The sequence below is a fragment of the Ursus americanus genome, chromosome 12, assembly GCF_024610735.1.
Source record: "Ursus americanus isolate L20-20 chromosome 12, mUrsAme1.1.p, whole genome shotgun sequence".
NCBI lineage: Eukaryota > Metazoa > Chordata > Mammalia > Carnivora > Ursidae > Ursus > Ursus americanus.
The window spans coordinates 57,036,681-57,064,028 of NC_142138.1; the positions used below are offsets into that span (position 1 = coordinate 57,036,681).

Here is a 27,348-nt window from a genome sequence, read left to right on the forward strand (position 1 = left end):
ATCTCCACACACCACTCTTGTTTTCAGCTAGTGGTCTTACTGTATCCTTTATGGAGAAAACAGAAGTCATTAAATTCAAATTCCCTCGTCTTCCTGTTGCAGAATTTACAGTTCTTCCTGTCTCTCCAGCCCTCTTATCCCTTGTGCCCACGTTACAATGAAGGAAATGTCCCTCTCCCTGTCAGAAGTCACTCCTTCCTCTTAGGTGCTAGAGTCCAAAGCTTGCCTAATCAAGAGCTTTGCCACTTGGACTATCCTTTCCCCTAATTATCTCTGTCTCCAGTGAATCATCCTCATTAACATATGAAGAAACAGCTGTCATATCTACTGTATTTAAAACAAACAAAAACCACTTCTCACCTCCTCCAACCACTATCCCACACTCTGTTCTGCTTCCCCACACAATATCTTAAAAGATACCATCTCCATCCCTTCTGAGACATTTAGGATATTGAAGAGTGCTGTTTTGATGTAGTTAGAAACCAGACTGTGGAGTTGTATGAAAGCGGAGGGATAAGGATGCCAGCACAGCCCGCCCAGGTCCCACATTTAATAAGTGTAGCGCTCCAAGAGAAAAAACCATAGTGGAGGCATTGGGGTGAAGAAATAAGAAAGAAATGAGGTTCTATTAGGATACGTGTCAGCCACTAGGTAGAAAATATGCACATATATAAATATTCTCTTCTTCATAAAGCCCGTGAGTTCCAGTATTATGCGGTCCTAGTTTCGAATCTCAGCTCTGCCCTTTATTAGCTACCTGACCTTGAAAATATCACTTCATCTCCTGAGCTTAAAAGGAAAGTATCAGCCTCTCATAGGAGGTTTGAATACTAAATGAAATCATGCAGTATCCAACACTTAGCTTATGCCTGGCACATAATTCTCAAATCACGATTGCTGTTAATGTTGTCATTATTACTGCTGTTACCGTTATTCCCGGTAGAACGTAACAAGATCCTGTGGCTCGGTCTTAAAAGACAGTCAGCAAAAGGAGAGAGAGCAGCATTTCAGAAAGCATTAGCCAAGCCTCAAATTCTGTCCTAAAGCTGGAGCAAAGGCCGGAGCATTCTGCTCTCACAAGCCACCTCAGGGCCCTCTTGAAGCGTCAACATGGCACGTCGGAGGGAAACATTCCAGCCGCTCAAGCACCACAGGAATCTGGGAGCAAAGACATAGAGGAGACCAGCGCGCCCAGCGCACGCCTGCGGGGCTGTCACTAGTGCAGCATTTGCTCTCCGTTTCCACCTTTCCCACACCGATTTTTGCCAGTACGAAGTTTTAAATGTTGACAAATGGTCTGTATAAAGCAGCAATTTAATACTGGATATAACCCAGTTCAGCAGTCGTTTTATTGAATAATCTCTAAATAGGAAATACTGGCCTAGGTTCTGTTTAGGATGCGTGGATTTGCAGAACATGGCTTCTCCTCTCAAGGGAACTTTTATAATCAGATTTCTTTTTCTAATACCCAGGTTTTGATCAGTATGCAGCTGATGTCTGGCGACCCGTGTTTTAAAACGTAAGTTGATGCTCAGTAGATGAATTATTTATCCAAAAGTATAATAGTGATTTATTTTTTTGTTTAAATTTTTACATTTGTATTTTGTAGTGTTTACCAGTGAAGGGACTGTTCTTTTCCTAGGAGACTGCCTGACCCACATAGAAATTACTATTAACCCTTTGCCAAACGAGCTCCCCACACTCTAAAATAATTTAAGCTGTCGATCTTTTATGATCTTCAAGTTTTGGGTGAAACTACACAAATTAAATTTTTTAATTTGATCTCTGTGGACTTAGTCATTTCTTCAACAAATACCTGTTAAGTGCCACCATGTGCTAGGCCCTGTTCTAGACACGAGAGAAACAGCAGTGAAAAAAAAAAAAGACCAAGTCCCTGACCTCTTGGAGCACATATTCTTTTTTTTTTTTAAGATTTTATTAATTTATTTAACAGAGATAGAGACAGCCAGCGAGAGAGGGAACACAAGCAGGGGGAGTGGGAGAGGAAGAAGCAGGCTCATAGCGGAGGAGCCTGATATGGGGCTCAATCCTAGAACGCTGGGATCACGCCCAGAGCTGAAGGCAGACGCTTAATAACTGCGCCACCCAGGCGCCCCTTGGAGCACATATTCTTAAGAGGAAAACAATAAGCTAAGAAATAAATATATAATATAAAGATGGCGATGAGTGCTTTGGAGAAAAATAATGCAGGGTAGGAGAGCATGGTGGGGAGAAAGGCTGCTGTTTTATAGAGAGTAGTCAAGAATGTCTTCCCTGGCAGAGATGGTATTTGAGCAGAGACCTGTAGGAGGTGGGAAGCACGCCATGCAGATATTTGGGGAAAGAGCATTTGAGATAGAGGAAACAGGGACAAAGGCCTCAGGGAGGAGTGTGTTTGGCATGTCCAAGGGGCTGCCGGGAGACCAGTATGTCTCAGAACAGAGAGAATTGGTGGGGCGGGAATAGGAAATGGGATCAGATGATAAAGAGTCTCCTCAGCCACTTATAACCTGAGTGAGATAGAAAGCTACTGGAGGGTTTAGAGCAGGGGAATAAAATTATCTTGACTTATGGCTTCTAGATAGAGAATAGACCATTTGTAGGAACAACAAGGGGAGCAAGGGCAGAAATAGGAAGATGAGTTAGGAGGCTGTTTCAGTAGTCCAAGGTTTAAGGCCTGAGTAACTCATTTATTGAAATGAGAGAGCCTCTAAGAGGAACAGGTGGAGGTTGGGAGCTTGGGTGTTGGACGTATTATGCTGGCGATCCCTGTTTAACACCCAGCCAGGCACATCAAGCAGGCAGTTGGATATGGCACTGCAGAGTTCACTGGGGAGGCCCGGCTGGAGATATCAATTTGGAAATCATGACGTCTTCAGCACATAATAGTTAAAGCCATGAGATTTGATTAAATGACCCAGAGGGAGTGAGCATAAATAAAGAAAAAACCACAGACTAAGGAGTGGAACACTCCAGTGTGTTGGAGATCGGGGAGAAAGGGAAGAACCAGCAAAGGAGCAACTGTGAGAGAGGAGGAAGAGGAGTGTCCTGAAAACCAAGTGAAGGACGTGTTTCAAAAAGGAGAGAGTTGGCTCTGTCCCACACCGTGGAAGTGGATCGTGAAAGGTGAGGACTGAGAACTGACCTTTGGATCTGCAGTACAGAGACCATTGGTGCCTTTAACAAGCACTTCGGTAGAATGCTCTGAGCCTGCCCCCTTATTGGAGTGAGTTAGGGTTTGGGAGGAGAAAAATTGGAGACAATATAAATAATTCTTATGAGGAATTTTGCTGCAAAAAAAGGAACAGAAAATGGAGTTACAAATAAAAAGGATATAGGGTCAAGGCAGGTCTTTGAGGTTTTTTTAAGGTGGGAGATAGTTCAGCATATTTATGTAGTGATATGAGTGGTTCAACAGAGAAGGAGAGATGTGGTACAGAAGAGAAAAAGGACAGCAGCTAGACAGCGTCCTTGAATTGTCAAGAGGAATGAAGGCAGGGAATATGGCTTCAGATGCAGGCATATGAAAAGTGGAAGCAAATAGAAGTTCTTTTCAAATTGTTTCTGATTTCTTAGTGAAATAGGAAACAAGATGATCACTGAAGAGTGGGGATGGGAAAGATGGAGGTGGGGGTTTGAGGAAAGATATGTAAAAGTCCTCTCAGAGTGTAGGAGAGTGAACAGAATGGGAAAAGGCAATAGGATTGCTCACTGGCAATTGAAGACAATTAGAAAAGAAAGTTAATTATGTATTATTTAAATATCTGAGAAAAATATATTTAGAAAAGAAAACCTTAACTATTTCCCTGTGCATCAACTTCATGTTTTTAATAGTAATGTCCAGGGGCACCTGGGTGGCTCAGTCAGTTGAATGTCTGACTCTTGATTTTGTCTCAGGTCATGATCTCAGGGTCATGAGATCAAGCCCGGTATCAGGCTCTGCTCAGTGGGGAGTCTGCTTGAGATATCTCTCTCCCTCTCCCTCAGCCCCTCCCACCCCACTCTTTTACTCTAAAATAAATTTTTTAAAAAATTTTTAATAGTGATGTCTATACAGTTCCCTATTTACAGTGTTTTGTAAAGATGAAAATACATATTTTTGTAAAACTCAATTATTGATTAAACTATGCCTTTTACTGTAACTTATCCTTCCTGTGTTGTCATCTCTCAAACCATAATTTCCTGGCTTATTTCTTTATATCCTGCTCTCTTAGGACTAAACAATTATTGCTATACTGTATTTGACTTCTTAGGTAACAGTGTTTTTCTAGTGGAATCAGCTTAGGGTGAAATGGGAAAATGAGCAGCAAAACTAAGTCGAAGAAAAGGAATTCATCATTCCTTCTCGTGAACTTATAAATATTCCCTTTCTGGCCTTCTCTACCATTTTATCTCTCTATTTGTGCAACTCAAATACTAAAGAGCTCAAAAATAGATCATCTTATGTTCTGTACTATCTCCAGGAATGTGAATCTGACAGTCTAGAGTTTATATTTATAGAGAAAGATGTTTATAACTCATTAGAATAAACAGACCTTACCTAATCCCAAGATACATAAGCGTATTTCTCGGGAAAACCAAACCCCCAATATTTATTTTCTCTTTTCTCTGAATATCTGAAATCGTACACTTGTCAGTGGAAAAAGGGCAGTTCTAACACATCCATGCACTTACACATGCTGAGTATGGACTGAATAGGAAAGTGTTTAAACAAGATGTAAAAAGTAAATTATTTTTACTAGGGTGTATTTCAGTATATATCAGAAATGTAAAATCACAATGCTTGAGAGCTGAAAAGAATGTTAGAAGTTGTCTAGTCCAGTGATTTTTTTTTCAGAATATTTAGCCACAAAGTCCTTCTGCTCAAATGTATGGTGAATCCCAGTATATAACATTTTTTCTATGGAGGGGCAAAAAGACATAGTACCTTACTACCCCTGAAGTCTCTAAGGGAGCTTCACAAAGCCAATTTTAAAAGTATTATATAATCCACGTTCTCATCTTATGAATGAGGAAACAAAGGCACAAAGCAGTTGCGTGACACGACTGAATATTCGTCTGTAAGACCTAGTTGTAAGTAACTAACTGCTGGGGAGGCTCTTTCTACTCTTCTCTTGGCTTTTGTCGGTCTTTGAATTTTTCATAATATAAAGTTTTTAAAAACCTACTAGAGAAACTAACAAGAATACAGCAGATATTTAGCATTCTCAGCTTTAAATTCTAGCTTTGATATTTTATGAGCAGAGGATCTGTAACATGGCTTGGATTATTTTTCTGAAAGACAAATTTCATACCATAAGCCTGTATTTATACATAAGACAGCTGGAAAGTCAGGCTCCTAACTACCTGCCCTAAACTCTGTTTTATAGTTCTCTGCAACTCATCAAATACCCACCAACTCTTGTGAAAGAATGAAACTGGCTGAAAGGAAAGCCAACCCTAGTGCTAATAAAGAAAAAGGATATTTCGAGAGAGAAATCTTATGCTCCACTGGCACCTGACAGTTTGGTGGTAAAGCAGATCTAGGGATGATGTAATCCTCTTGAGTAGCTAGGGCTCTGGAGCATTCATATTCTAGAAGGAAGGAAATTACTGTTTGTCAGAATGATTTAATGACTAGTATTGTCTCCCAGTTTAATTCTTGAGACAACTCTGTGATGCATTATCCATATTTTCTTTAAAGATTTTATTTATTTATTTGACAGAGAGAGAGACAGCCAGCGAGAGAGGGAACACAAGCAGGGGGAGTGGGAGAGGAAGAAGCAGGCTCCCAGTGGAGCAGGGAGCCGGATGTGGGGCTCGATCCCAAAACGCCGGGACCATGCCCTGAGCCGAGGGCAGACACTTAACGACTACGCCACCCAGGCGCCCCTGTCCATATTTTTTAAGTGAGGACCTTGAGGTTAAGGAACTAATTTGTCCAGGGTCCCAGGATTCACTCATCTATTCAGTACGTGTGCATTACTTGTCTACCTTGCGCTAACACTTACCAAACTAAGTTAAGACCAGCCCCTGAAGGAGTCACTGTTTATTTGGGAGATGGACACAGAACATATGATGCTCTCAAGGCATAAAGGAGAGAGTCCCTAACTACTTTTACATAAAAGCCGGGAAAGTGTTCACTGAGGGCGGGTGACACTGAGCTAACTTTTAGAGGATGAATAGGAAATTACGAAGCAGAGGAGGTGGGTAAGGACACTCTAGGAAAAGAAAATGGCTTGCATAAATTTCTGGCATTGTTACAGGGCATGAATACCAAGTATGTAGTATTGTCATTTTAGGTCATTTTTCACATACTCTAAACATTACTCTGAAATTAAAATCTCGTCTCTTTCGTTCTGTAATTGAGCTATATTAAACAATTTCTGATAATGGATACAAAAACATTTTCAGAACAAAAAGGGGTAATAGAATAAAAACTGACACATACTAAGCACTCAGTGATTATTTATTCAACATGACTGAGTTGTCTAGGGAGACTTCAGAGAGCTGCCAAGGCCCAGCTAAGATTATAGATTGTAAATTTGCCTTAATATCATTCATTCCCCATGGATATTGAATTTTCTCCATAATGCTTAGTTGCCCCAGTATTTGAGCAGTTAATGAAGAAGGCTAAAATTATCCAGGGTTGGGGCTCTGCAAGGTTTTGGAGACTACAGAACAAGGGGTGCCAAATGGAATGTATTGCTAAAAGTGTTGTGGCCCTGAAGTCAGGCTGGACAGGAAAGGGCAGAGCCCAAGGGAGACTGAGAGAGGGGGAGAAGGGGAAGAGGCCACAGGCTGGGAGCTCTGAAGGCTGGAGAACGGGTCCAAGAGGTGGAGGGACAGAGACACTATAATCAGGCCACCTGTGAAAGGAAGAACAAAGGACCTGGCATTAAAAAGATAGGACAGGCGGGCCTGAGTCATCATCAATGATTAATGACTGTGACTGTAGACTCCATTCTTTGTAAGTGTATTTGTTCTGCATATTATTTTTCTTATGGAATATTGAATGCAGGATTGGGTTTTTTTTCCCCACTATTATTTTACATTATTTAAAAATCCAGCCTTTGGCAATTGAAGAGATAGGTCTAGGCCAGACTGCAGAGGGCCTTGTATTACCATTCTAAGGAGTTTGAGCTTTATCTGGAAGGTGCTACTGAAGTGTTTTAAATCAAAGAATAACATGTTCACATGCACACTTGAGAAGGACCACAGTGACAGTAGCACGGATTGAGGGACGCAGACTAGTGAGGAGACTCTTGTGGTCATAAGGTACAAAGAAGACCAAACTGAAGTAATTAGTGGAGGCTGAGAAGAGATGATGAATAGGAAAAATATGAGAGAATCTGTGTGATTTGGAAACTGATTGAATATGGAGAAATGCGACTAGGAAGGACCCAGAGGCAGCATCTAGGATTCTAATTTTGGTTATTTTATGGACCGTGATGGCATTCGGAGCTGGGGAATACAAGAAGAAAGCAGATTTGGGAAAAGAGGATGGCTTTAGTTGGAGATACAGTGACCTCAAAGTAGTTGCAGGACACATACTTGAAAATTTCCCAACAGGGGGCGCCTGGGTGGTTCAATTGGTTAAGCATCCAACTCTTGACTTGGGCTCAGGTGATGATCTCAGGCTCCTGGATCTCAGATCAAGCCCAATGTTGGGCTTGCGCTGGGTGTGGAGCCTGCGTAAGATTCTTTGTCTCCCTCTGCCTCTCCCCATCCTCCACCCTATTCATGTTATAGATACATAGATAGATAATTTTTTTTAAAAAAGAAAATATCCCAACAGGATATGCAATTTTGGAATTTAGAAGATCTTAGGATAGAAATAATCTGTAAATTAAATAGATTTAATAGCAATCTTAAATGTCTCTGTCTTCAAGGACCTGAATAGCCTGGGGATTCTACTGAGATAATATAGTAAGAATTTAAGAATTATCACATAGCATATGTACACACATAGTATATACACATATACACATGTATACATGTATAGTTCTATATATATATATGAGCATAAGCACACAAATAACCACTACTCTGAAATGTACAGTTTGTTTTATATTGCTTTACATTTTTTTGTTACTGCTGCATCTGGCCGGTTTAATGTCTTATATAGATTAAAAAGATAAATTCTGTAGATTAAGGCAGCTGAATGACAATTATTGAACTGTCACGAAAATATTAAACTGTGGTGTATTTAATGTATGGCATTGGTGTGGCATTAGTCCCCCACCCGAGATGTCTATGTCCTAATCCCCAGAAGCTGAATGTGTTGGGTTAAATGGCAAAGGAGAATTAGGTGGCAGGTGGAATTAAGGTACTAATTGGCTGACCTCAAATAGGGAGATTATCCTGGGTTCCCCAGATGGGCCCAGTATATCCCAAGGGTCCTTAAAGGGAGGAGGTATAATTCAAGGGAAAAGGTAATTGAAAGAGTGTCAGGGTCAGAGGAAAATGTGAAGTACAGAACAGTCAGAGAGAGATGCAACCTTTCTGGCCTTAAAGATGGAGGAAGGAGCCATGAGCCAAGGAATGCAGGTGGTCTTTGGAAGCTGGAGTGGACAAGGAAACAGATTCTCCCCTAAAGCCTCCAAGGAGGAATGTGGTCCTGCCAGCCCCTTGATTTGAGTCCAGTGGAACCTATGTCAGACCTCTAACCTACAGAAATGTAAGATAATAAATTTGTGTTGAGTGTGTGGTAATGTGTTACAGCAGCAAGAGATAACTAATATACTCAGGCTAATTTTTGGTCATCTTTATTTTGGAAATACTTTTTTAGTTTTATTTACTAATCTTTATTTTGGAGGTACTCTGCTAGTGTGTTTTGAATTTCAATAAATAGAAAATAACAGAAACAAAAAGAGAATCGCCACATAGCGGGTCAGCTTCATGATCCCTTCAGCCACCTTTCTATTTTACCTCAGGTCACCAAGGGATGGTCTCTAGGAAGATGTGATTTTTTTTCTAGACTATCAACCTCAATAGGTTAGGGATGTTTTATTTAAAAAAAAAAAAGGCTCTTGTTAGAACTCGAACTTGCCCCTCCCTGCTTCACAGCTTCCATATGGAGATAGGAGCCTTGAATTAGCCAATGAAAATCTATCCATCACCTACCCCAGAGAATCCAGCCTGAAAGCAAATCCAAACAACTGGAGTTCTTTACAGACTCCTCCTGGGGCAGGTGAGCTGTTTACAGAGAAGAAGGTAAAAGATGAAACCATGGGTACCATTTAAGAAGTTAGCAGAGCCAACAAGAGAGCTTAGGCACCTGGAGCGGGAGGTGTGATACAACCCCCCCCCCCCGACCTCAGATGCAAAGGAGCCTGGTGCCCCTCCTCTGCCTCAGACTCCTCCCTGCGCCATCTGAGAGGTGACGGTTGAAGCATCCTCCACTCATGGTGCAGGGGACGCACGGACAGAGCCCCTCTCCCTTTCCCAGACTCCGTGAGGGCAGTGCCCTTTCTGGTCTCACATTTTCTGCTGAGTAAAAATCCTTTCTTCCCCTCATGAATCTTATTCCACTTTTGAGGAAGCTCATACGGTATTCGTTGATTTTTATTACGCTCACCCTCAAAGAGGTAACATGAAGCAGCCACCTTACTAAGGCTGTGTACTGACTCTACAACCCATCTTTAACACTGTTTCAAGTTTTCAGATTCGCCCATCAATCAAGTTCTGATTCTTAGAAATATTTATTTATAGGCCTCCTTCTACATCGATGTCTATACCAATTGCTGGTGAATCTGAGTCTCTGGAAGAAGATAGAAAGGGTGGAGAGACTCTCAAAATCCATCTTGGAATAGCAGGTATGGGTGTGTGGTTTTTTCATTCGTACGACTTGACATCCTAAAAGATGCCCAAAGTCCCACCCAGATTTAAAATTCTGTGGGTACATGGCTTGATGAAATGGGCCAATAATTATCAGCAGAGTTTTAATTATGCAGTTTTTGGTTAAGCCAGTGCTTCATTTGTCTAAAATGTTAGGCCCTGACAGATTAAGAGCTAAATGTTGCAGTGACACACACTCCCACTGTGTACTTCTGCCCCCTACAGATGTAGTGGGGTACCGCAGGAGTTTGCCCATTCCACATGCCCAGCAATCCGCCAGCCACCTGTCAGGTGTTGCTTCTCCTTCCTGGATCACTTTTCCTCTGTCAGTGGTCCCCAAACATGAGTGTACATCAGAGTCACCTGGTGGGCTTGTTAAACCTGCTGCTAGAGGTTTTGATTGGGTGGATTGGGGCTGGGGCCTAAAAATCGCGTTATTGAGTTCCCAGGAGATACGGATGCTGCTGGGCCCTGGGCCACACCTTGAGAGCCACGTCTCCAGGCAGACCCCCAGCCACAGTCAGAATCTGCTCCAGGAATTAAAAGCAGGGTGGGGAAAATGTTAAGCTGGCTGAAGAAGAAGGACTTAGGAGCTTCCTTTCTTCTCTTCCTTTCTTTCTTGTGAGCGAGGTTATTATTTGAAAGAATGAAAAGAAAGGTGTAGTGATGCGATTAACATTTTCACCACCTTTCTAGAGTTGCAAAGACAAGGTTTGTTGTGGATAATAAGGACTACATCTCCTGATTTAGGATCAGTGAATCCTTTGCATACTTTTAATGTTTCCATTAGCTCCTTCTCTTCAGTATTTAAATATTCTGAATTCTTTGTTTAAAAAAAAACACCTCACTGGCCCTACATCCTCTGTCTGCTGCTCTTCTGTGGGTTCGTGCTCTTCTTCCTGCAGCCTCCCCTCCCCTGCTTCTCCATCTTCCCCTTTGCTCTTTCACACCTTTTAGAAACAAACATCTAGAAAGAATATACTGTGCATTTATTCCTAAATACATATGCCGCCTGGCTTCTGTCTTCTTCCCTGTCTTGATGTCTCCAGTAACATGACTATCAAATCCTGTGGGCATTTTTTCTGGTCTCACCTGACTTGACCATTTACTCTTTCTTGAAGCCTTCTTTTCCTTTGGCTTCCGCCTCTCTGACCTTTCCTTCTCTAGCTTCTTGGAGGCCTCTTCATCTTCTTCCACCTTCCTCTTAAATACTGATGTTCCACAGAGTTCAGTTCCCTCCCCTCACTGTTCCTGGGCAGTATCCTCCATGCCCTTGGATGTAGCACATAAATGTAAATGGATCATGTAAATATGTATCAAACACTTTGATTTACAAATCTGTGTTGCCTCCAGACCTCCCTGCTAAACTCCAGGTGCACATTTCCAAATGCTTTCTGGGAAGGTCCACTTCATGTTCCATATTCTGAAATCCATCTGTTTTTTTCTCCTCAGCCAGACTCCACGTTCTTCCTGATCGGGTCTTACTTGTCTTTGTATGTCCAGGGGCACAGGAGCAATTCACTGCATGGTGACCGGGCGTCCTCAGGCACCTCAGGGTCCCCACACCTGGCCCAAGTCTTCCTAACCCTTCCTCCCACATCTTCTGTCTCCTTATCCTTGCACACTCATGTACTCGGCTATCAAGCCCTGCCACTTGTGCCTGCTAGCCACCTGTCACTCTCAGATGGGTTATTGTGAAAACCTTCACTCTTCCACGCACAGTCCATCCTATCCTGTTGCCAGGATGTGGGTTTGGTCACATCACACCCTTGCTTAAAGTCACTGAATTATTTCCTTCTTTAAACCCATTGAGGGGCGCCTGGGTGACTCAGTCGTTAGGCGTCTGCCTTCAGCTCAGGGTGCGATCCCGGAGTTCTGGGATCGAGCCCCGTGTCAGGCTCTGCCGCGGGAAGCCTGCTTCTTCCTCTCCTACTCCCCCTGCTTGTGTTCCCTCTCTCACTGGCTGTCTCTCTCTGTCAAATAAATAAATAAAATCTTTTAAAAAATAAATAAATAAAAATAAACCCATTGAAAGTCCCTCACTACCAGGCACCTATTCATCTCTCTTTTCCCTTCAGTCATACCTGCCCAACTACCCAATGTTCTGACTGTAGCTGTCTGCTCTCTGCAAATGAGGCAGGCATGCTTTTCCCCATCAAGTCTTGCCAAGGAGTTCCTCTGTGTGGTTAAAGACCTAGACTTAGCCTCCTCTATGAGGTCTTGCCCCCGCTACCAGGTTGTGTTCAATGTACTTGTCCTTTGAAGCTCTTAATAACTCTTCCTCAGTGCTTGCCACATTGTACTGTAACCACTTCTACCTCTAAACTCTGAGCATTTATTTTGTACCCCCTATATCTTATATATTATATTATTGGGCACCTGACTTGGTTACAGCTTAATAAATAATTACAGCTTAATAAATAATAAATAAATAATTCAATAAATAAATATTGAATGAATACATTTTGAAAACCAACAGATAAAGGGATGAATTAAAATCTGAGCCAACTCTCAGAGTAAAAGGTTAGTCCTATATAATTCTTGATATGAACCAACACTTTGGGTTTCAGTCTTGCTATAGCTCACTTTTGTGTTTAGGACCACTGTAAAGGGATGCTGGTTTGGATTTATAGCTTATGGCCTGTCCAGAAGTGAGAAACCTTTGCAGCAGGGCCAGGTCGCTCCAGTAGCTTCCTTGTTTGGCAGCATTTCTTGGTCCGGCTGCATCCAGTATCATTTATAGAACTGCTGCTATAATTGCTGTGTTACTCGGTTAGTTTCCTTTTACTTCTAAGTGAAAAATAGTTCTAGTTTCCAAATATTTCACGCTAATGAAAATGGCCGCAGTTTTGCATTTTGAGGAACCTCGTTCTGGAAATACATAATTGGCATCTGGAATAGGCATATTATCAGGGAACTGCTAGTAATGGCTTTGACACTGGGTTGTTTTTTGGTTTGGGGCTTTTGTGTTTTGTTTTCTTGGAGTGTTTTTTTTTTTTTTTGTACATTTACTTTGAAACTGAATACTATAATCAATTCCTGAAAACTTTTATTCTCACTGCTACATTCCATGCTGTGTTGATTTCAACCACAGACATTTGCCCAAATTATAGCCTAGCACTAGCAGCACTAACATTAAAGTAACAAAGTGCTTTTTAGTTTACTGCTGGGATGGATTTTTTGAGAGCAAGATTGCCTCAAAAAGCACACAAAAATCTGGCTATTTTGTGAGTATAAGAATACATCCAACTCATTTTTATTAGAGAAATGCCGAACGTAAAAGCTGCAATGGTTTTAAGATAGAATGCTGTTAAATCTTATGAAAAAAACTGTATTTCTTCAATAAACTAAGGTATTTAAGTTTTTTGTATTTTTTGCAATGCAGTTGACATTGTACCAATTTAAAAGGGTCTCTTTCACTTTGTAACTAATTTTTCTTGATAATGAACTTGGCACTTCATAAAATCTGCAGATGAGAGTACAAACTGACCATTGACTTGTCGGCAGTCATAGTAACATCGCGTTATGACATTGCAGATCTTTCAACAAAGAGTGCCTCTGTTCCAGATGAACTTGGTGCCTGTGGACATTCCAGAACATCAAGCTATGCAAGCCAGCAGTCAAAAGTATCAGGTAGAGGCTAACAGTGAGGTTGAATTCCTTAGACATTTACTGCACTAAAGGGTTATGTGGAATTGCTGGGGTGTGGAAGAAGAATGCTTGACTGCAGTGTATTTGATATTCGTTATTTCATCCAAAGCACTTTTCTCCGATAGGGTATAGCTCGTGCCACTCCCGGTCATCCAGTTTTTCTGAGCTGTGCCACAGGAGAAACACCTCGGTGGGAAGCACATCAACCGGAATTGAAAGCATTCTGGAGCCGTGTGATGAAATCGAGCAAAAAATAGCTGAACCAAATCTTGATACAAGCAAAGAAGATACAGCTTCAGAACTTCTCAACAGGTATCCTTCCGGTCTGTGTTTAAGTGGGGAGAAAAAAACAACTTTGTTCTCGTAACATAAGGAAAAGGAGGGGAAAAATGTTTTTAATTGTTTTCCAAGATGCCCAGTGAAGCAAGATTCTGTAGAGTCTCAGCTGAAGCGAGTTGATGACACCAGAGTGGATGCAGATGATATTGTGGAGAAAATACTACAGAGTCAAGACTTCAGCCTAGACTCCAGTGCAGAAGGTGTGTGGGTAACATTAAATGTACATAGCTGTCTGCAGCCCAGGTTCGTGTGGTCCGTGTGCTCAACAGGAAAGGGGCCCTACATCACACTGACTGTTACACGTTGGCAAAATAAATTTGATTGCCCATGAAAATCTGAAGATAACTTTGTAGCTCATTTATTTCCAGGAATGGATATTAAATTTAGAAGAGAATGAACTTTAGTTTAAAAACATCAGTTTTAAAGGAAGGTTGTATTGTGTGCGCCTCAACATCCACCGTGTCTGTGTACCTTATGGCAGATGTCCCCGTCTGTTTGACATAACTGGACACAGGCGCTTCACATCACTGTGCAACGTGGAAGGCTGGGTGGTGATCTTGAGAGGATAGCGAATAACAGAATCCTTTATTCCCTCCTCAGCATTTTCACTGAGGCTGAAAATGCACGTGCCACCAGTTTGAAAGGTATAATTATTCACGTTGGTGTGAAGAGAGAGCAGTTAACAATGGACTTAGTTTCACTATGTAACTGGTTGTAAAGAGAAATAATTAAACCTTACTTGTGGAAATTTATAGGAAGAGATGTCTTCTTTACTCCATTTGAAAGAAAAATAGCTTTAGGGAAGTTGATGAGAAATAACTATGAGGAGATCTTCTAATTGCCTGTTTGAAAACATGCCCGTAGCTTTTTAAGTTTTTTATTTCTTTAATAAAACTAAAATGTAAAATATGAATTGAGTACAATAAGAATATTATTTGACAATAATCTGATAAGTGTACCTATAACAAATATTTTACATGTGAATTGCAGAGGAAGGCCTGAGGTTATTTGTGGGTCCTGGGGGAAGTACGACCTTCGGCAGCCATCATCTTCCAAATAGGTATGTAATCCAGGTAGTATCTTATTAAATAAAGAATACACTCCCTTTTTCTTTTAAATTTTCTTGAGTGGAAGATGAAGGGTACAAAGTTTATAACTGAGGCTAGAAGACACATACAGTGCTTCCATGAGAAGAATTACAGCTCTGAGTTTTCCTTGAGTATGTTTGAAATTATATAAGTTTATGTGTTGACTTTCTTAAATGTGTTTTTAGAATGTTAGAGGACCGGAGGAGCATTGGGCAAGATGCAATGAAAAGGGATGTTTAGAAAAGAGTTCTTAGGGGGCGCCTGAGTGGCTCACTTGGTTAAGCATCTGCCTTTGGCTCAGGTCATGATCTCAGAGTCCTGGGATCGAGCCCCTCATCAGGCCTCCTCAGCAGGGAGCCTGCTTCTCCCCCTGCTTGTGCACTTGCTCTCTCTCGCCTTCTCTGACAAATAAATAAAATCTTGAAAGAAAGGGAAGGGGAGGGGAGGGAAGAAAAAGAAGGGAAGGAAGGAAGGAGGGAAGGAAGGAAGGAAAAGAAAGAGAGTTCTCAGTCTGATATTTTAGAAAGAGCAAAGCAGAATTACACTTCAGTCAGTGCTCTTGTCTGTTGTGAGCAGTCACACAGCCACTCAACAGCACACACTTGGTACTAACCTTTTTTGTACTCCCCTCTTCTCCACCCTAAAAGAGTCTAACATACATACTAAGAACAGTTCAGAAAAACCAAACATTTTGGGAGTCTCAGATTCAGATGAAGAAAAGGCACCTGCCAGACTTACCATTCTGATTCCCAGCCCTGCAGCAAATAGTCGTGAGCACCGATGCTCAGAACACTTGAGGAATTCTGATCTCTGCCCTGATATGCACCCCGATACTCGGTATTTCTGTGTAATATTTATGTAAACTTCCAGGATAAGTCAGAGTTGTGTTAGGGAGCCCCCTCGGTCCGAGACAGTTATTTTATTATCTAATGCTCGGAGCCTGAAAGAAGTCTCATTCATTTGTTCCACCAATACTCCTCTTACTGAGCACCTCCTGTGTGTCTAGCACATTGCAGGGTCTAACAGATACAAAGGATACAGTAAATATCTACAATCAGATGTGATAGGTAAGAGAGGGACATATAAAGAGACTATGAGGAAATAGTTCTTTTAAACTGGGGTTTTTAGAGGATATAAGCACAATTTATAGTTTTCATTAACTCTCACTGACTTATCCATTCATTATATTAGGCCAAGTTATGGGTAAGGATGCAAAGGAGAAAGACCCCGTTCACCCTCAGCTAGCTTATGTTCCTAGCACATAGGGTTGGCAAACTACAGCCTGTGTGCCAAGTTGGCCCAGTGCCTATTTTTGTAAAAATAGTTTTGTTGGAATACAGCACTTATTTATGTGTTATCTGTGGCTGCTTTGATGCCCCAGTAGCAGAGCTGAGTGGTATGTAGAGATCACAATGGCCCACAAAGCCTAAAATATTTATTATCGGACTCTTTGTAGCAGGTGAGATAGACAAACTAAAATTTATAGCGGTATAATAAGTACTATAATATAGAGAAGTAGAGAAAACGGAGAGAACAGAGATGGGACCTCACTCACACAGAGAAAACTTCCTAGAAAGTCGACACCTGAAGAGAGTCTTGGGGAGAATTAAAAGGTAATTGGGGGTTAACAGGTGGATATGAGGAAGACAAATATTCCTGGTAATAGGGTCAAATAGAATGAACTTATAGGCATAATAATTATAAATTATGTAATAGTAAATATGTAATAATTATAGATAACACTTATTGAGCATTTATTTGTTATACCAGGCACATATATATGTTTCATTCAGTTCTTACGTTACCTCTTTCAGTACTCACAAAGTACTATTATTAGTTTTTAAAAAGAGAAAACAAAGAGGTTAAAGTAACTTGCCCAAAGCCTAAAAACTAGTAAGTGGTAAAACCAAGATTGAAACTGCCGTCTCTTTGAGTCCAAATGCATTCATGGTAGCTAGCCACCCTACCTTGCTAGCTTGTGAATAGTATAACCTACTTAGGGAGTTGCCAGTGAATCCGTACTTCTGAGGAGGGGGCACGGGAAGGGAGCTGTGGGACATGAGGCTGGCAACAGTCTCCAAGCCAGGTTGTAAATGACCTCTGTCACCATAGCAAAGAGTTTACTACCTTTTTTTATCCTGTGTACAGTTTGATCATTCTTTGCAGGAAAGTGATCTATCAGATGGGCATTTTAGAAAACTAGCCATAATTTGGAGGGGGGGGGGATCGGAGCAAGGAGAGACTAGTAGCAAGGAACAGGTAGAAAAAGAACATTTATGAGGACAGTGATAAGTATAGTAGAGGGAACATGTGTTTTTGAGTTAAAGAGTTTGGGTTCCTATCCTAGCCAGGCTACTTTGGGGTCCTCGGTAAATCTTTTAACTTCGATGGAATTTTAGTTACCCCTGTTGAAAAGAGGGGATAATCATGGGATTGATTTTTTAAAGAGTAAATGATATGATATACTCAGTAAGCTCTATCAATGATTAATTTAGGTGGAGGAACAGCAAGCAATACAGCTGGAACCAGATAGTAAAGGCTCAAACGCACAGGCTGTCTCTCCTCTCGTTTCAGACTGCGCAGGGTCCACGTCAGACTTCCACCCTAGCTGCTTTACTGATGTTACCAACCTCCGTAAGGCTTCTTTTCCTCACCTGAAAAATGGGAGGGATAAATGTTACCTAACTCACAGGATTTGACTGAGGATTAAGTCAGATAACTTACGTAAAGTATTTAACACAGTGCCTAACCCATGGACAGCCCTGAGTACATGCTAGTTGTGTATATTGTTGTTATTAAGAGGAAAGAAAAATAATTTCCATTTGAGAGATAATCTAGAACCTAGGCTCTAAAGGCATTCATAATTCTGGGTCCCACCCCCTTTCCAGACGAATGTTAGAAGAACCCTCACCCAATGCATGAAAGCCTGAAGTGAGAATCAGGGGTTGAAGTACATGACTAATGTCACATGCTGCAGGAAGGCTGAGCAGAATGGGCCGTGCAGTCAGACACGGGTTTCATTCCTGGCTTAGCCACCATGACCCGGCTTGGCTATAACGCTGACAAATTATATCTCTTTCTTGCCACAAAAAGACACGCCGCTGGGGTTAACGATGCAGGTTCTGGAATTGGCTTCCCTGGGTTCAGTCCCAGGCTCCACCGAGTATCAGCCGTGCGTCTTCGATAAGTTACCCCACTTCCCTCTGCCTCAGTCTCCTCCCTACAAAATAGTGACGGTAACAGAACCCACCTCATAAGAGTTATAAGGCTTAAATTAAGTGAGCTAACAGAGGGAAATGACTAAAACAAAATCTGGCATGCAGGAAACGCTCGGGTGCTTAACATGCACTAATTAACGGTCCCTCTTGCAGAGCATCGTGAAGTGCCCAGCACAGTACTTGCATACGTAGGCTCTCTGTCACTCGTCGGTGTGTATCAGAGAAACGGACGTGTTAGCATTAGATCTAGTCTGAGAGAGAAACTGGCAGCACAAGACGAAACTAGAATTGTTTACTCGGGCACTGAAGAGGCGCAAGAACCATACATACCTCGCTAAGAAAGTGAACCCATGAGACTGAAGAGAACAGAGCAACAAGCAGTAGAGACCTGGGGAGGCATATCCCCAGTAATCCACTTGAAGCCTGGTGGAAACAGCCTGACCAGCCCAGGGATGCCTGCAGAGGTTGCGGGGTTGCACTCCTTGCTTGCCTTGGAGACATTTAGTTCCTGACAAAAAGTCTTTCATTTGTTTCTCTTCCTCTGTGTGATTTATCTTTCATCTCTGGCCATTTTTAAGATTTTATCACTGGTTCTTAGCAGTTTGGTTATGATGTGCCGTGGTGTGTTTTTCTTTGTGTTTATTCTGCGTGGGGTTCATGGAGCTTCTTGGATCTGTGGTTTACAGTTTTCCTCAAACTTGGAAATTCTCCGGTCATTATTTTCACCTGCCCTTCCTTCTGTTATCCTCACCTACAGATTCTCGCCCCCAGTCTGACCTCTGACCCCCACACTCAGAAAGACCACCTGGCTGTGTTGGGGTTCTCCCTGCACTGCAGGCTGGAAGGACCCTGAAGGAAACCGCTTTGGACTTTCTTCCTTGATTTCCCTTCTCTCAGGACCGGTCCTGTACTGCCTGTTGTCTAGTGTGTGAAACTGTTGTTTTACATGTGCTATAAAAATGTTCTAGTTATTTAAAGCAGGAGGGAAAGTGGTTCCTGTTACTATCATTGCCAGAGTAGAACCATTTTAGGGCCTCTGAAAGCCAGTGTGCAGGGGCAGCGCTCAGCAAGGTCCCTTCAAATTCGGATTGTCTGTAGCTGTGAATGAATGTTCACAGGTGTTCTGTTGAGAATGTTCCTGTTTCTTCTGCAGAATGAATCTGTAAGACCAGGAGCCTCTGAGCAGTCAGTTGAAAAGTCCAATTCAGTCCACAGTGGTCTGGTAACCAGTACATTACTCCCATTTTTAAGAATTTCCTCTTAAGATTCCATATGGGAAGAGATCAATCATGGTGGCTGCTTCTGGTCTTACTGATGTTGGGAATACGCAGAGTGAAATGGTCAGGTAGTGTAGCCCCTGGCATCGTCATGGTGGCTGCTTCTGGTCTTACTGATGTTGGGCATACGCAGAGTGAAATGGTCAGGTAGTGTAGCCCCTGGCATCTTGACACAGGAGGAGATGGGTACTGGTGATAACTTGAAGCCATAATACCCTCCCCTCCATGCAACACCACCTCCTCAGCTCCCCTCCTGCTTACTCAGGAGGGCTCAAGGATCCTCACCTAAAAATAAACCCAGCTGCCATCAGAAAGACACTGTGCTTTTATAGACTTGTAGAAAACCTTTATCCTCCCAGATGAAGAAACAATAGAGGGAACATGTGTGTTCATTCCATTATAACATAGGGACAAGGTACTAGGTACATCAGCAGTAACAAACCTTCTGTTGATGAGGCCATTACTTCATTTAAATATGTTTTAGTCACAAAGCTTGCAAATTTTAAGTTTTTAGTATTCTCCATATTTCGTTAATAGAGGTCAGTCAGTACCTAGAATATCAGGGCAAAGGCTAAGCTGCTATAACAAAGATAACCAAAAATACAGTGGCCAGGCTGATGAGACAGCTTTGCCTCAAAAGGTGATTCACTGACCCAAGTCCCCTCCATTTTGCCTTCACCATCTTCCCTACCTTTTGTCAAATTTGGATGGCTACCAGTCCAGAGCAAGCAATTTCTCTTTAAGCAAGTGAGACAGAAGTTGACACATCCCCATTCATGTTCCATGGGGAGGGAAACCGAGTCACATGCTAACACCTGTCAACAAAGGAGTTTAGGAAATGTGGCCTCTAGCTGAGAAGTCTGTACAGCCTGTAGCCAGAACCATGAAGAGGGGGAGGATAGATTTAGGGGGACAGCCAGCAGTGTGCCAAACCTAGCTAATGAAGAAATATACCCTTCTTCAAGATCACTTCACGTTAGGGGCACCTGGCTGGCTCAGTCAGTTCAACACCCAACTCTTGATTTCGGCTCAGGTCGTAGTCTCAAGGTTGTGGGATCGAGCCTCCATGCTCAACAGGAAGTCTGTTTCTGTCTCTCACTCTCTCTCTCTCCCTCCCTCCCTCCCCCTCTCTCCCCCTGCCCTTCCCCCTGCTCTCACACTCTCTAATAAATCTTGAAAAAAAATCACTTCACTTTAAATCTGTATTATACTGGTATAATTTACATTACTGACCACGTATAAAGACATTGGCATGGGGACGCCTGGGTGGCTGTCGGTTGGTTAAGTGTCCACCTTCAGCTCAGGTCATGATCCCAGGGTCCTAGGATCAATCCCCATGTTAGGCTCCCTGCTCAGTGGGGAGCCTGCTTCTCCTTCTCCCTCGCCCCCCCCCCCTGCTCATGCTCTCTCTAGCTCTCTCTCTCTCTCAAATAAATGAAATCTTTAAAAAAATAAAATAAAGACATTGTCATGTTGACTAAAAGAATTCTTGCACTTTCTAGAAAGGTACATTAAGACACCACACACTAAAAACAATCACGTAGTAACTCTGCAAGCCCTGGGTAAATTGCCAGTCAGTATGTACTCTTGGATGAGATTGATTTTTAGGATTTATGTATAAATGTGTTTCAAGAAAAGATGTCTTGCCACAGGTTAAGATTTAGGAACAATACTAGGTCACGGTAGGGATAAATGTGACTAATCCAATGTACTGATGATAAACATTTAATATTTCAAGTATTTTCTGTCTGTGAGATCTTTCAACTGTGTGGAAATCAAATCTAGTAGAAAATGCCTAATGCACTATCTTTTGGAGGGCAAGGTTAACTAGAACAGTTTCAAGCATTACAGCTCAAGACCTTCAAGTGGTTTTTTTCCCCTCCTGTTGTAGGGTGGGGTCCGGAGCTTATGAACAAGTTGTAATCAAACGCTAGAAGTCAAGCTGGTGAACTGCAGCTTCCCTGGGGGTGTGAGACGTGGGCAGTCAAGCTGTCGAGGCACTTCATTCAAGCACTTAGGAGAAAATGAACATAGTTTACGGATGAAGCATGTTCCTCTATTCAGAGGAAAGCCAACACCGATTTCTTCTGGGAAAGTGCCCACCACCATCCTGTCCCACCCACCGAAAGGGAACATCAGAACTGTAGCGTCCAGGTGCTGGGCCACACGTCGCTAGCTGCACGTGGCTTCTGCGGCCACTGCACAGGCTAATGAAAATTCAGAACCTCCAGGTGCGGAAAACGAGGCTCTCCGTCTGCGTATGTTTCCATACTGAAGTATAAAACCTGTAGTCGAGGTGCTCAACAGGTTTGGGCTCGGATTATTTAAGTTGAATGTTTGGGAGGTAATAAGTGAATCATTTGAACCCTATAAATTCTGTCCAGATAGTTATAATCTCTTAAGGAAATCTTCCATATTCTATCCTACCTACAGTATTGTACTGTTTATTAATTCTTCTTGATTAAATAATTGATATAAAGTTTGGGTGTTCATGTTTGGGGGAAAATGTTATACTATTTAAACACGTAGAATGCTCAATTCTCACCGTATCCGTCACAAATGGAGTAAGTGTGTTTAAGTCTGAGATATGTGAATGAGTGTAATGCCATTATTATGCAACATGTATTGTTACTAGTGAATGTTAGATGAGCTGCAGAACTCCGACTAGCACTATAGATGAGATTCAAGGTAAGTTTAATGCTTAATAGGTTAGGCTCCCGTAAGGCACCTTAAGAGCTGTTCTAACTGAGTAGTATCTGCTGGCTTCAGGAGTCTGAATTCAGAACAGGAGGAAAATTGTAGCATGATCAGAAACAGTGGCCTTTTCTGTGTGAAGTTCAGACTTCTTTCTGAAACTGAAAGTTATTCCAGGGAAGTGGCAGATAAGACAGGGGACAGCTGCTTGACATTACTGACATGGACTCGTGGTTTTCTATTTTAAACTCCCCACAATGGGAAGCTATGTTTTTTTCTTTACTGTAACAGTAGTTGTTTTGAGACAGTAGAATATAACATAATCCAGTGTAGCTTTAAAGGTAAGAATATCTGATCTGGATCCAGTTTAACAAGCTCAGCAGACCATCTTTTTATCAGGTGGGAAGTTTTTCTGGTCTTTCATGACAAGTTTTAATGTTCTTGGAGTCACTCAGTCCCTGAAGAAAAATGCAGATTCTGTAGAACCAGTAATTCCCAGTCCTTACTTTCAAAACTGTGTCCAAAAAAAAACCGCAATATGTTAGAATAACTTTGGTCTAGGTATATTTGTGTTGGCAAAGTAAGGGGAAAATATATTAAAATATTTCAATGTCCAAATGTAGAGCTTTGGAAAAATTTTAGTAGTTCATGTTAGGGTTTTGGATTTTTTAACATTTCAAGGATTGGGTATTCTAAATTAATCCAGTTCTGTTGCAAATAGGTATTTTTAAAAAGGTGAAACCCCATTTTAGAATGTTTTGAATGTTGAGAGATAGGGTTTCTGACTCATTAGTAATACTTTTGTTATTTTATTTTGACGTGAAAAGAAATTGACCTGACCATTTTAGTCTAACCAAGGAAACCTTAGCTTAAGTGGTAAAGACTTGCTTGTTCTCTGTGATTAACAAGTGAGCTGATCCATCCATTATATATTATGGGGGTGGGGGAGGGTCAAAGTTTTTAATAGATATGAAACTAGTGTTTAGAGATATTTATGACATGTTCTAAGATATTTTTCTATTTTCAAAATATTATTTCTAGGCTATATTTTTTATTGGCACTTCTGCAAATAATTTTGCCATTTTGAAAATGATAAAAAACCATCGATTGTAAGCGAGGTTCAGTGAGGACATTCTTCAGATATGTAAAAGGTACTGTAATCCAGGCACTGCCCGTCTTATCCTTGCCTGCCCTCCGCCTGACAACTTTATACAAGACGGGCTCTCAGTATTTAAAAGGATGGAGAATTATTTTTTAAAAACAAAATGTAGAGATCTTGAAAAGCTAAGAATCATGCCTCTATAATTTTAGCAGCCACCAGATACATCTTGATTTATGTAGTAGGAAATCATTTTAATAGAAACATCGATGAGGGAAAAGTCAGCACGAGTCTGCATTCATTTTCTTTTGTGTGGCAGTGGTGGGCATGCTTTGCAACCACGTTTATTCACGGCCCTCTGGAAATATTTGTTAAAGTTTGCTTAAATGTCTGCCTTACTTTCCTGGGTTTTCTTAGAGCATGTACTGTTTAGCTATATCTTAACCATGTAGCTATTTTTTAAAATTGCTTTTTAAATACGAAGTGCACTTTTGGTTCCATTTGGCGTTGAGAAAATTGGATTTGAAAAATTAGATCTTAATAAACTGGTCTTTAAGTATTAAAGTCAAATTTCAAACCACCCAGTCTTGGAGAATTTGCAAATGTATAACATTGTCTTTTTCTAATCGTATCCTAGAGAAAGATTAATGGTATATTAAAGCTATTTATTTGTGGTCAGATAAGGAAGTCTTAAATACCCTGTTTGAGGGAAATACAGAGGCTGGTCAGAAGCCCACTTCCTGTGACTGGAGCTGGTAACTGGGACCAGAGAGGATGTCTGGGGTAGCACGGGCAGAGCAGCCCTGGGCCGTCAGTTTGCATTTTGATAGTTGACTCCCCTTTGTGGTGTGGAAGGCTTCCATATTCACCAACTGTTGTGGATTAGTACTTAAAATCTGAGTAAGTCTTGACCAAGAATCCTAAAGTCCACCATCGTTCCAGGAAAATACCACCAGAGCAATGATATCCAAACTAGATTCTTCTGTTTTGTTTTGCTTTTGCGGGAAAACCGTGAGCCATCAAGGTCCACCACTTAGCCCATTTGTTACTAGAAGGAAAACAAATCTTCAGCTAACCTCCAACCAAAACATAAAACATCCAGAAGTAACGTTAGACTGAGATTGCCACGCCAACTAGACCACTTTGCAAACTCAAGCTGACAGTATTAAGTATTTCATTTAAGTACTCTGAAGTGTTAGGCTACGTAACACTTATATAATCATATATGATAATGCTTAAAAGAGCCTGGGCTTCTATGATGGGGCTGCATTTTATTTTAACAGGTCTAACTGGGACAGTTCAGAAATTATACTTGGTCAGTTCTCTTAGATGGTACGTCATGTGAATATAGTCAAGTACTGTAACTGAAATTACTAATGGCCCTTTCTGTGTTGGCTTAGGTACTATGCATAATTTTAGTAGCTGAGATGTTTAAGAATATAAAGTCTAAAAATATAAAGGATGAAGTAAGTTTAAAGACTGCTCTGGAAATAAAGGCCTTATTACCTTATTATGTGATTTTTCATAAGAGAATATATACACAGTATATTTTAAATAGTCATGTGAGTGGTCTCTAGCTACTCCCTATATGACAAAGCTGGCAAAATTTTTTATTTACAATGACAACATAGTCTGCATTTACAAATGTTTATGTTCATCATATATATATATATGTAACAGAATTCTCCTGCTGATATTCATTGACCAAATCCCATGCAGAGGAATACTTAGGATATATTGTTTGATTGTTTTTTGGAAATATATCTTATTCTGGAAGTTGATACAACTTGTGGGTAATCATGTAAATGTTTATGAAAAAAACTGTTATGGAAGTGATTCCATTAGTATTGTTCTAATACTTGGAAAATGACCTTCATATTTATATATTTCTTTGTTTTACTGTACAATTATAAATCCAAGAATTTTTTTTTACAAAAAAAATTTATTGTATTTGTAATAATGTAAAGGTGAATCTTATACCTGTTCAATAAAAATCATCTTAAACTTAACAATGTGTATACTTTAAAATGTCAATTAAGATTCTGTCAGTAATCGGTCAGATTCTTGCCAAGGTAAGAAAACGTAAATGAAAGGATCAGTATAACTTCTCCCTCACGGGTGTCCAACCCTCATTTATTACCAGGTGGTATAGCACAGACTTGAATCCTCCAGAGAAAGACCCTTCTTTTGAATTCTGAGCTTCACCCTGCAGTGGGGGGAGCATGGGCTCTAGAGTCTGAATTCAAGCCCCCTTCTGAACCTGTTTCTAATCAAGGATGGAGATAATATTGTCACGAACTCTCCTGGGTGATGAGCAAGAACCCAGGAACTATTAGGAATATACCACAGTAAGCGCTCCTGTCGAGCCCAAATTTGCCTTCGTGCGGCACTGATACATGCCTTCATTCTGGTGTTAAACACACAGAAGATGGTCGATCAATATGCCACTACTGGAGGGCGAGATCCTCACCTAAATGATACTCAGTGCCACCCCTGTACAGACTGTTCCTGCCTTTGACTAGGTCCTCACAGAGGAACAACAGTGCCGGCACATTCCCTCTGCTGATATTAAACTTACAAGAGCAATTTAAGGAGCGCTAGTTCAGTGTGGGTTTGAGCCCACATCTCGCTGCAGATTGCCACGGCTTTCCTGGACAGTGTGGATGATGAAAGCTTATGTGCGCTAAGCAGAAAGACCCTGTGGGTTGGGGATAACTTCGTGCCAGATCACAGCAGAAGCTGGCAGGGCCCTCTGATCTGCCCTCATCGCAGGCATGGAGTTCCCAGGCCCAGCCTTCTGTGACTTACCCCTTTCCTCAACACCCAGTGTTTTTCTCTCCTTCCCTCCCTCCTTCCTCCCTCATCACATTTTACTCCTTCACTCCTGTACCTACATATCACATACCTGGTATGGAAAAATCTTTCTTTATATCTGCAGATAGGAAATATTAGGTGGAGTTAATCCATCCCACATTACAATGTAACAAAAATTTAGGAGGCAAACAGAAAAGGCTTACCTTTGGACATTCCGAGTTGATGACATCTATTCCATATGGCCCCCACGTGACAAGGAAACAAATGTCAGAGACCTTCCCGCCTGAATGACTTTAGACCCCGTTCCTATGCACTTGACTCCTAGAGATTTCTCCTTAACCACTTCTCTTAAACTGACTTTGCCACTAGATCTTTAAACCTTTTAGCAGTGATTTTCCAAGTATAATTGCAAAAAGCTTCAAGTTACTTTGCAGCTTATTTACACCGGGGAGTTCTCAAAGCAAGAGTGCTATTACCTGTAAGTGGGAAAAGTGTGCCACCTTGTGGTATTTAACTTCAGGGATTCAGTTCCACTCTCCCAAGTGACCGTGTGTCTGCCCTTCTTTCCCAGTATTCTATGGGATTAAGACAAAAGGAAAAATACATTTTTTTCAATACTAATTTTTTAAATCAACTCTCCACGGAACATGGGGCTAGAACTTACAGCCCCCAGATGGAGTCGCATGCTCTGAGCCTACCACGTGACCCTTTTCAATACTAATTTTACATGATTTGAAATACTTGCAAAAAAGATTTTGAAGCATCACAGACTTTTACCCTAAGTAAATAGCTTTCCTTTAATGTGGAATTAATAACAGATTGTCAGCTCTGTTCTGTGATGATTCCTACTAGAAAGGACTGGGTGATCAGCATGATAAATGGCTTCCAGTGGGATGAGGCTGGACAAAGTAACAGAGCCTCTTCAACAAACGCGAAGCATCTGACTGGGTCAAGGCTAAGGTACAGGAGTAGGGAGCAATGCCGTGTTTCTGGGAAAGACCATAAAATGCTCAGAGCTTAATCTGACTAATTCCAGCAGAGTCACAACATGAGGATGAAAAGGAGAAGAGATGAACGGCAACAAGGCAGGCGAAGAAGAGTCCACAAAACGTGACCAGCACACGAAGGGCTCAACGGGTAAATGCGCAGAGCATGGATGGACTTCCAAACGACTTGTATAAAAAGCATGGCATGCTGTGGTCTTTAAATACTAATTGCAAAAGCATGAAAGTGGTGCAACATTTACCGTACAAGCTTATGACCTCTGGCTCCTACCAGCTTTGTTTTGCTAAAGCTCAGGAAAACCTGCAAGTGTTCCCTGTTTCGGGATATCCCCGAAGATGAGCATC

At 41.4% G+C, this 27,348-nt stretch overlaps 1 protein-coding gene across 1 annotated transcript in view; it reads left to right on the plus strand.

Annotated features, from left to right (window-relative positions):
- Positions 1 to 22,434, plus strand: part of EEIG2 (EEIG family member 2) — a 76,654-nt gene extending 54,220 nt beyond the window's left edge. The window contains exons 5-11 of the mRNA XM_045801626.2: positions 1,473 to 1,519; positions 9,694 to 9,797; positions 13,357 to 13,452; positions 13,596 to 13,782; positions 13,882 to 14,009; positions 14,800 to 14,869; positions 21,284 to 22,434. Coding sequence (XP_045657582.1) covers positions 1,473 to 1,519; positions 9,694 to 9,797; positions 13,357 to 13,452; positions 13,596 to 13,782; positions 13,882 to 14,009; positions 14,800 to 14,869; positions 21,284 to 21,326 — 675 coding nt within the window. The 3' untranslated portion in view covers positions 21,327 to 22,434. The remainder of the gene's footprint in view (positions 1 to 1,472; positions 1,520 to 9,693; positions 9,798 to 13,356; positions 13,453 to 13,595; positions 13,783 to 13,881; positions 14,010 to 14,799; positions 14,870 to 21,283) is intronic.
- The last annotated feature ends 4,914 nt before the right edge of the window (positions 22,435 to 27,348 follow it).